Source organism: Galleria mellonella, unplaced genomic scaffold (genome assembly GCF_026898425.1).
Source record: "Galleria mellonella isolate WM207_F2 unplaced genomic scaffold, CSIRO_AGI_GalMel_v1 utg213, whole genome shotgun sequence".
Taxonomy (NCBI): Eukaryota; Metazoa; Arthropoda; class Insecta; order Lepidoptera; family Pyralidae; genus Galleria; species Galleria mellonella.
In genome coordinates, this window is record NW_026442039.1 from 745,809 (window position 1) to 756,826 (window position 11,018).

General features: G+C 32.5%; 1 protein-coding gene across 1 annotated transcript; it reads left to right on the forward strand.

Moving 5' to 3' along the window:
- Positions 1 to 2,493: 2,493 nt before the first annotated feature.
- Positions 2,494 to 3,666, forward strand: LOC113511951 (THUMP domain-containing protein 1 homolog). Its single transcript, XM_026895682.3, has one exon. The coding sequence runs from the start codon at positions 2,660 to 2,662 to the stop codon at positions 3,521 to 3,523; it is 864 nt and encodes a 287-aa protein (XP_026751483.1). The 5' UTR covers positions 2,494 to 2,659; the 3' UTR covers positions 3,524 to 3,666.
- Positions 3,667 to 11,018: the final 7,352 nt, after the last annotated feature.

Sequence of the window (11,018 nt, forward strand, 5' to 3'; positions counted from 1 at the left end):
AGCTGTACATAAGAATAAATGATATTGACATTAGATTCTTATTTGATAGCGCAGCGGTACTAAAAGCATTATGAAACAACGACAAATAATAAAATAATAATCGAATGTTACCAGGCACTGGATATCTTCCAATAATCGAGTTATCTTCCAGTGGATAAGAGGGCACATTGGATCTTATGGTAACGATACCGCAGACGAGCTAGCTAACAAGGGTTCTGGAAAGATGGATCTGGATCTTTGAGGAAATATTTTTTAAACCAAAGATTGATACAGGCTACTGATTGCAGACAATCAAAATTGGCCGTGCCAACGTTGAATCAACGATTATTAAAACGTTTATTATATCTAAATAGAAAAAAACCTTAAAGATAGGGACAATAACGAGCCATTGCCCATTAAACAAACATTTATACACAATACGGCCCTCTATGTTAAGGCTCTTTGGACGTCGAGGAAACGGCTACTATCGTAATCCTGGAATGTAAATCTGTGGCCCCTCAACGTTTAAAAATCCTCGAGAGGCTGGTGTAGACTATAGGGTGGGTGGTTAATTTCTATGAATCCTGTATTTTCTAAGGCATCTCTTGTAACCCGAGCGATGTGAACGAGCACATTGTCTTGCAAAAACAGCATTCCGCACGCTAATTTGCCAGTCCAGTTGCTAACGTCCTGACCCAGTAAATTAGCGTAGTAATGCCCGTTCATTGTAGTCCCTTTAGGTAAGTAATCAATTAGTATAATTCCTCGCTGTCCCAGAAAATGGTAGCCATAATCTTTGAACCCGACTTTTCCCCTTTAAATTTCCTTTCTCCCTTTTTTATCCACTGCATGACTTTTGTTTAGGCTCTGGATCATATTGGCGAATCCAGTTTTCATCAATGGTGATACAAATTTCTTTCAAATCACTCTGACACAATTCTAAAAAATCATTACAGCTTTCCAATCGTTGCTTCTTGTCGAGCAGTAGGTATTCGCGATAATAATGCGCAATAATTTTTTTATGGGTATTTTTTTTTGATCTATGTAAAATCTCTCTAATTAATTTTTTACTAATCTGTAGTTCTTTTGCTATCTGCCACATTTAAATTCTTCGATCGGCCAGTACTAATTGTTCGATTTCTTTAACGTTTTCTTCGGTCGCTATCATTCGAGGTTACGGGGCGTCCCGGGTGAGGGTCGTTTTCACACGTTTCTCTTCCTTGTTGGAATAGCCGAGCCCATTTTTTTACCATCGTATATAAAAGTGTATAATCCCGAAGAACCGATGACATTTCTTCAAAAATTTGTTTTGGTGTATTTCCTTTTTTAACAAGAAATTTAATTACAGTGCGGTGCCCCGAATTGCGAAAATTTCCAGTTTGTTTTGACATGGTGTTGTTGATTATTCCAGGGATTCAATGTTAATGAAATACTTTTTTATTCGAGTTGTGCTTGCTATTGGCCGCAGATGGCCTTAGCAGCTTCACTGGGCGCGCGTGCGGGGGCAAGTGCAGATGGCATTCCAAGCCCACGACAGGGGAGCCACAAAGTGTCGACTCTTACTGATAGACTGCGGCGTACGCCCAAGGACACCAGAGCGGCTCGGACTTTGGCTTTGGCCACCGCATTTCAACCCTTGTCGAAGGACGGGGGGTCGGTTTGTTATAATGTGAGGGAGGGAAGGGTCGATGAGATGCGCTCATGCATAAAGCTGATCGTGGGCGAACGGTGTATCGGGAGTTTTCGTCTCCGACAGCGGGGAGGGTGTGTGCTGTGTGTTGGTTTTGCTGTGTGTGACGAAGGTTTCGCGGTAGCAGGGAGAGGCATTAGATAATGTTATCGGATCGTCGGGGTCTCGGTCAGACGACGACGTCGAAGAGTGCGAACTTAATCCAAAATAAGGTGTTATTTATACTTACAAGGAGTCATGCAATTAGAATTATCAGTAGTAAGATGATAAGTCATCGCTAAATAACTTAGGAAAGCTGCAAGAATACAGCAATGTTACATAAAATCATCTAAAAAAATAGAAATGACGGATAGATCTCTCTGCTTGTAATTTATTAAAGAAAATTGTTAAGTGTTGCCAATTTCATTATTATTATGATATTGCAGCCTTTTTGCAGTTTGTCTAGTCCTTTTTCTTTGTATTAAGCTTTTTGTATTTTACATAAGTAGTTTTAAAGGGGAGATTGTATAAAGTCGTTTGCATGGGTAAATCTGTTCGACTCCTATTTCTGTTTTGAAACATTTATGCTTATGTTTCAATTTAAAAATATGGGTATAGCAGTATAATTACAAGGAATAGATATATATAACTTATATATTTCCATATATATATATATATATATATATATATATATATATATATATATATATATATATATATATATATATATATATATATATATATATATATATATATATATATATATATATATTTGCAGAAAAATTTGAAAAAACTAAAATTTTTGGTTAGATCTAGCCTTTTTTTGGCAACACTGATCAGTACTGTCACATTTCTAGTTGACATTGACGTTCTTTAAGGGTGTTGTTGGCTGTTGTTATATGAATTCATAATCCTTATTCAATACGTAACATTAAATATCTTCTCGGTTGTTATATCATACATAATTGTTTGTATTGTACATAAATCGATACGGTATTTAGAGAAATTATAATGGGCGATACAAGAAAGAAGAAAAAGTTTTACTTTCGTAAGCGTAGAAATAAATATTTCTTAGAACCCGGCTTCAGAGGCTTCTTTTGCACGTGTAATTTTAGAGAAAAAGACTGCGTGAAGGAAGTGTATAATTTACTCAACGAGTACGCTAGTAAATTGTATCCAGATTTGAAATCTGAAGAGGCTCAGGCGCCTGTGGCTACTGCATCCGAGGACCGATCGGATAGTGAATCTGAAGATGAGACTGATATTGGAGATCTGCTTAAGCGTGAAGTGGAATCTATGAAGAAGGACTCGCAAAGATCTCTAAAACATAAACGCTTTCAGGTAGTTGAAACCGGTGCATCAAATTGTATCTTTATAAAGACTAATTTGCCTAGCCCAGAGGAGCTAACAGGAGCCATAATCAAAGATTTATATTCAACAAAATTGCAAAAAACGCGACACGTATTACGTTTACTCCCTATTATGGCAACTTGCAAAGCAAACTTGCCAGACATAATGGAATGTGCAGGAAAGTTATTTGATAATTATTTCCTAAAAGAGCCTTCAACATTTGCCGTTATATTTAATAAACGTTTTAATAGCAGTGTCTCCCGTGATCTAATTATTAAGGAGCTTGCTGAGATGGTTGTCTTGAAGAATGGGGACAATAAAGCGGATTTGAAAAATCCATCACTTTGTATAATAGTGGAAATTATAAAGGGAATTTGCTTACTCAGCATTGTGGAAAATTATTATATGTATAAAAAATATAATTTACATGAATTAACTAAAGATGAATCAAATTCTGAATTTGAAGGGACAGAAGCTAAGAAATTTAAAGGAAATTCTCCTGAAGAGGATCAAAATTTGACTTAGTGAGAATATTTTATTAATTGTGCTTTGCTGTAACCTAGGATACAGTTAAAAATCTAGGTTACAAAGTAACTTGGGGCCCGATACCAATTCTACACCAAAATTGTCTATCTAATCTTTAAAATGTAATAAAACTTAAATATTTATATTATAGTTTTAATTATGGCATTTAGATATTACCTAATATTTTATAAATCAAATAATGCTATTATCCTGCTAGAGTTATAAATATTGCAGTTTGTAAAGCGTTTGTAATTTACATATTTGGACCTTTGTTACACAATCAGGCTTAGACAACTGAACAGATCTTAATAAAATATATGTATATAGGCCATGTTCAGTACTAAAATAATTTATTTCTTATTTAAATTTCAGTAGGTAATGTAAGTTATAGGTAGTGGGTTATACAAATCATAGGGACATTACAAAAGCAAATTGTATAATATGAGTAAGCAATGTAATCAATATGGTTATATAAGTTGTTTGTATAATAATAAACCAGTATGCAGTATTACTTCATCTGCATTACATAATACCTACCTATTAGCCAGCCAGCCTTTACTGGTCTGTTTATAGAAGTGTCTTTTTATGTACAGATTAGATGTTTATTTATTGTGTAATTTATAGTAGCTATATTATCTAATTTCAGTGACATTGCCTTGTAATGAAAAGATGCCAGAAAAACCAGCAAAATTTAATTTGGTACTTACCTACTTTTTGTTAGTATTGAATTTTTATTCCATACATTCTACCTTTTATCCATGACTTGTGATATTAGATAATGTATTATCTCATGACACATAAAAGTTTTAAGAAGGTAGATAATTAGGTTTTTTGTTTGTTTATGTGTGATTGATTATGAGTGTTTATATTTTTATGTATTTGTTTATATGTGTAATTGATTAATAATAATATAGGTAGCTTCTTAACATTTTTTATAATGCATGTTTACATTGTTTTTATATTTGTCTGTCACTCATTATCTATGTAGGCATGTTAGTTTTGTAATATATAAAAATGAAATGATAATTCTGCATTTGTTATCGATATACTGATGAGGTACCTGTGAATGATGATAGGTAAGGATCGTGACGAATTTTGAAGGAATTTATAGTTATGTTAATGTTGTAATCAGAAAACCACACATTTTTAGAATTGATGTTTATTTGTTACGTCATCACAAGAAAATGGCTTTACGAGTTTTACGAAGGAGAACGAAATCTTGAGTTTTAGTCATTGATGCTCCATTTTAATTGACTCACATAAAACTTAAGAAGTATTTATTAATTTAATAGTAATGTGTGCGAAAAATCTCTCTAATTATTTAGTGATTATTAATAATATATACTTTATTGGAAACTATTATATACCTACTAGTTATTTGCTCGTTATTTCGTACGCTTGGATACCAGAAATAGGAAAATCAAAGGACAATGATTGGGACAATCGCAGTATTCACAATTATCTCATTCTCGTTTCGTCTTCGTAGTTTTTGTGTAATGATAGAAAAACAGATAGATTTACAAAATTTGAAAAATTATAGCTTCCCTCACAAGGGGGGGGGGGTACCAATAGTTACCACGCTTGGCAGGTGGGTTGGCAACCGCAGTTTGGTTTTTGGTTATGTTTTCAGAAAGATGCTGCTACCATCCCTCCACCATAAGCTCCCGTAGTCGCCGCTTACGACACACCCACTGTATATATACCCACGGAAAGGTAGGGGTGACCTATTCTATGTCGAGATCTACGCGGCTAATTAATTTTGAAGTAAGTATTATATTGGTAGATGGCGCTACTCAAAATAAATTTAACTAAAGAAATTCTAGAGAGAATCATCTAAATAGAATATTGTGAATTCGTCCCGCTAGGCCAAATGACCTAATTTCATTTTCACTCATCACCACTCAGTGTTACCCCGGCAGTGTATACTGACAATGCGACTACTATTTCATATATATATATATACCATTTAAAAAAATATTTCCGAGTAATGCATACAGACAGAGACTAAATATAAAAAGTAAAAAAAATAAATAGTTTTTTTTTGTGCTACGCGGTTCGTGGTTTATGTATCTACTGGTATCTATCTTGTATAACCGCTACTTATACACAAATTACTTGCTAACAGTTTTTATTTTATGTGAATACAATAATGTGGTAATGGTGATAACTCATAAAATAGTTGAAATGTAAAAATAATTTGACACTGTAAACCGATAATGCGACCCATCCATTTGGATTTGTCTCACTACAGTAAAGGAAATATTTTATTGTTTATGCCTGTCAATCAATATATTTCCATGAGACAAGAGAAATAATTTGCAGGCATACGAGCCAAGCTGTTGGTTCGTAAGTAATACGTTGTATCATATTGCTAAATATGCTGACCAACATATCCACACACAGTCAAGACTATTGAGTTTAAAGCCATTATTTATCATTAACTTCTCTCTTTATAGATAGATCTATTTATTCCAGGTAATTAAGAAAGTGTTTTTTAACACTCCTATAGGAAAGTGAAAAGCCTGACGATTTCCTGTGGGTACAGTTAGTCAATTATAAGTAATAAGGTTTATTTTTATGTTTTTTTTTTTTAATAGTAATGGTAATCTCGCTTGTTTTACTAAGAACTATTGGTTTATAATAGCGGGCAAGGATAATAGATAAGAATGAATTTGGCTCTATCGTGGCCATTTTAAATGACTCGTGCAAAGATTGTAGGAAGGTCGACCTGACGCCTGACAGTGAAATCAAACATTATTTTATAGGAGTGTTCTACTAGTAAAACTAAACAAGAAACATGGATCTAAAAGAGTCAAAAATATTTGTGCCTCTCATAATTAGTTGTCTACTTATAATAATTACATGTTGCGTTTAACTATTGAATTAAGAGAGGCGCAAATTTGTTGTCAATTTTGAATATTTGATTCACAAAAATCCTGTCTTAATAGATATATTCTGTAGAATGGGTAGATTATTAATTCTAACCACTTCGATTTCACTTATATATTGCTAGCAATGGAGCAGCAGGTGTTCTTTATTGAGATCGGTGGATAGCTGGTTAGGAATAAAACAAAAGAATCAAGTTACGTGCCCAAGATCTTTTTTTATTTTATTTTAAAGACTTCTATCTTTTTTAGATACATGATATCGAAAGATGAAGCTAAATTAAAACTTTATGTAACTGTGCGTTAAGCATAGACGTTACATCTGAGATCAATATCTGTTGTCCTTTCTTGAAGCGTTTGATTGTTAAACCAACCAATTAAAAGTTTCTAAGGGTAGCCGCAGTTGAAATTATACCAATAATTCTCCCCGATAATAAATCTGTTATCGCAGTTTGTAAGTTTGTTTGTTTACACATGAATAATGTTCAATAAAAGCATTAAAAAGTGTTTATAATAAAAAAAGTCCTTTTTATAAAATATAATGATAAAGATCTGGAATATAAAGGCCCCAGTAGGTACATATTGGGACAAAGTATTGGGTCCATGATCCAGGCCACAATAAAGAACACTGTTTACACACTGGCGCATTGCTTGTTTATTCTGCGTTTACTTTTCGAAGGGATGGATGGCAATTTATTTATACAACATGTTCAATTAATATGAAAAAGAAATTAAATAGGCGCCTAAAAACTATTGAAATGCATTTATTTACACAAATTTGTAAATAAATATGATGGGAAAAATATTCTATTATATAGGTATGAAATTCTGTTCAGACATTTGGATATTTGTTATCAGTTATGTATGGCTAAAGAGTTTTGAATGAAATTTGGTACGTAAGTACATAGATAAGCCATCACCTAGATATACTTTTTATTTATATCTTAATTTAGGTTGACAAAGACATTGGAATAAAATGAACAATCTTTACAATTTTCAGCCCTATTAGATAACGCTGATTAATGACGAAATAAGTCAAAGGATTTTGTTTTTTAGATATAATATTTAATTAAGTTTTAGATCGACAATTTTAGGGAGTATTCAATAGTCCTAAAAGAGTTCACTAGTCGTATTCAAATCTAGCCGACACAAAATTTCTGTAGTGAAACCTAAATTGTAATTTTTGATCTAAAATCCGAAGGCGTTCGACTAAGACGGGGGTACGCCCGTTTTTAGCATATCGAATATTAATATGCTCGGCGAAATTTTACCTACCTAATTGAATTCACTACAACGGCAACAAAATAACAAAAGTATGATTATAGTAAGGTCTCTTTAATTGTTTGTAATTTTTGAATCATACAAAAAAAAAACGAAAATCCGAATAAAACAGCTTGTTTTAAATCAAAATACGTGAACTGTCTAATTTCTTGTTTCTTGGCTGTCAAAATATCTTTGGAGTTTGTTTCGAAGTAAACAAAGCATCGCATTAAAACATTACCTCCTTAATAATGGCTTTTAGAATTAGGAAGTTTTTTAAAATTGTGGCAGCTTATCTTATTTAATCAGAATTTTTTGGGTAAGTCAAAGTGCCTTATTCTGTCTGTAATATTTTAAATTGTTATTAATATTAGAAATGTGAAAGTGAGTTTGTTTGTTTGATTGTTATCTCTTAGCGTGATCGTTATGAAATTTGGTATATCTATACACACGTAATTTAATCCGATCACATTGATGAAATTGCAGGTAAAACTTAGTTTTTTATAAATTCATCAATATGCTCTATTATTACAATTTAATATTATATACTAGCTTTTGCCCGCAACTTTTTATGCGTGGATTTTAGATGTTTAACGCTTTATAAAGAACTTACCTGCTAAATATGAAGATAACAGATTTAGCGGTTTTTTTATGTGTGAAAATGGAATGGAAACCGGCGGGGTTTCCACGCTATCGGTATAGGCTGGCGAAGCACCAGTGATAAATGGTTTCCAGAGGAAACCGCGTGGAGGTCGATCTGATAGGGTATATATATATATATATATATATATATATATATATATATATATATATATATAAGAATGCAATATGCATATTGATTATAAGAGTGGAGTACAGGTCGCTTATATTATTTATAGCTATATATTATTATTTACCGAAATTGACACGCATCTCTATTGTTTCCTTTTGGCTTGCCTTCACGGCCCTAGTCTTCTAAGTTCCTTTGTCGCCCACAATAAGTAATATCAATATATATATTTTCTATATATATTTGAAATTTTCCAAAATCCTTTTTTAGCGATATGATATTATAATGTTTATGTTATGTATATAAAATAAACCTATGTTTCAAGTATAAGCTTTCTAAACTTGATTGTTTTAAGTGTAACAGTCAGGATAAACTATTTTATAAGCAACATATACATTTAGAGGAATACCATATAAACATATAACAATATATCTGTGTTAATTAATTAAATATGGCTACTAAATCGCGTATACACACATATATATATATAGTTAGTTCAGGCACATCAACTATGCAGTGTTCGAATTTTATTGCGTGCATCAATATTATGTTAGGATAGCATCGCAATCCTACCTTAAACGAATTAGTAATAACGGGGATTTTCAGCCCTGTTGCCAATAATTTTAACTAGAGGGAGACTTTGTATAAAATCCGTCTGCTTGGGTACCTCTGTCTTACTTGTGTTTCTGTCATATATACTGTCGTCCTCAGGAAGCAACCCAGGAGAAATATCATGGGCATTCTGTGTATTCTGTATATGAATATATATATATATATATATATTATATAGTTGCCAGGATTATAACCGCAGTTATGCTTTGGTGATGTTTCTAGGTAAATTATATAAAAACTAAACTACTGAACCGATTTATATACGATTATTTTTTATCCAAAAAGATATACGTATATCTTTTTGGGTAAAAAAATATTTTTTTAAATCGGTTTATAACTGACGGAGTTATGGGATAACAAACTCAAAAAATACAACCAAATTGAGAATCTCCTTCTTTTTGAAGCCGGTTAAAAATATATACCTTATCAAGTCGACCACTACGCGGTTACCCCTAGAAATCATCATGGTCCATGATTTAACTAATCCTAAAATATTACTCGTATTCTTCTCTAATCCGCCATCGTAAACCAATATCAATTAAAAAAAACTAAGAACGACTGTTACTTACTGCTTAGCGACAAAATAGTAATTATTTTGTAATGTGTTTGATAAAAGAGGGAAACGGTATCGAAATGCACAAAATTTTCCGCTAAAAGAAAGTAAATAAAAAAAGAGAGAATTTTAATTGAAATTTGAATGTCGCTGCTACCAATTACTGTGGGGTTATTTTTATTAAACGAGTTTTTGTGCCTCCGGTTATTGTGTAATATTTTATTCTCTTCTGGTTATTTAACTATAAAATAAGTTTTATAAACTTTATTGTAACAAAGTCTCCACGTCGTAAGTTAATAATCGTAATATGTAATTGTTTTCTAGTAGGTAATTATATATTTTTTTTAAATACTCACCTACACTAATCTCATAAAATATTTCTTTCCTCATTTTAACTGAATTACTTAGATGATAGTCTTGTAAAAAAGAAATGATCTCATTTTGTGTTATTTTTTGTATGTAATGTATAAGTTACGTTGTATATTCATCAATTTAGGACCATATTATATATTGATCTTTATTATTCGTTCTATATTTGTCACGACTTCTGTTCTTTGTTGCGTAGTAAAATCTTAAATTATATTTATTTAAATAATGCGTAATGTAAATTTATTTAAACAAAAATTTAAATTATCATTACTTAACTGGGTATATATCGAGTGAATACTAGCGTCGTACTTTACAGTCTAAACAAGTGTAATTCGATTCATGCAGCGGTGGACATCAGCTAATGACATCCCTTGACGATCGTTAGGCGGCTTCACGTCTTATTTTTTCCCTCGAGTGCCTCAGCGAATTTCCCAGGTTCAACGGTTTCGTTTTTACATAGTGAATGAAAAAAATCGACGTTGAGAGACAACTTGAGTTTCAGAATCTATTCTTTTTTATTAATTTCTAGATGCATCTGGAAAATTGGCAAGGAATGTGCCAGACCAATACTCCTTAGTAATGTTGCCAGAATTGTTATGATATTTCTAATAAATAGGAGCGGAGGGCGTTGTTCAAGGGAGGTAAAACCACCTTATTCAGGTTATATTTTACATCCTTTTATACCTACAGTTTGTGGTCTTGGTATACACAAAAATTAGTGGCCTTTGTATTTAGTATAATAGTGCATTCAAGATGTTATTGGGGTTGTCACGATTTTGTAATGCATCAGGAATGTTTACAGAAGCCTGCATAGATTGCTTTTATGTCAAGATGCGCATCACTATTGAGTAGGATGCGAGGCAGCTCCAACGACATCTAGATCATGATTACGAGCAGGCTAAATTTGCTTTTATATTGGTTATTGTTGTGGGATCTCACTCGGGGTACTACAGCGGGATTAAATCTGTTTTTTTTTTTGAGATAAGCGTACTGACATTCGGCTGACTATATTACTAACAAATTGGGCCATGGTAGTATCCAATAAAT

What these genes read in the sequence shown, in the direction of transcription:
- LOC113511951 (XM_026895682.3), top strand. Translation starts at nt 2,660, where the DNA reads ATGGGCGATACAAGAAAGAAGAAAAAGTTTTACTTTCGTAAGCGTAGA.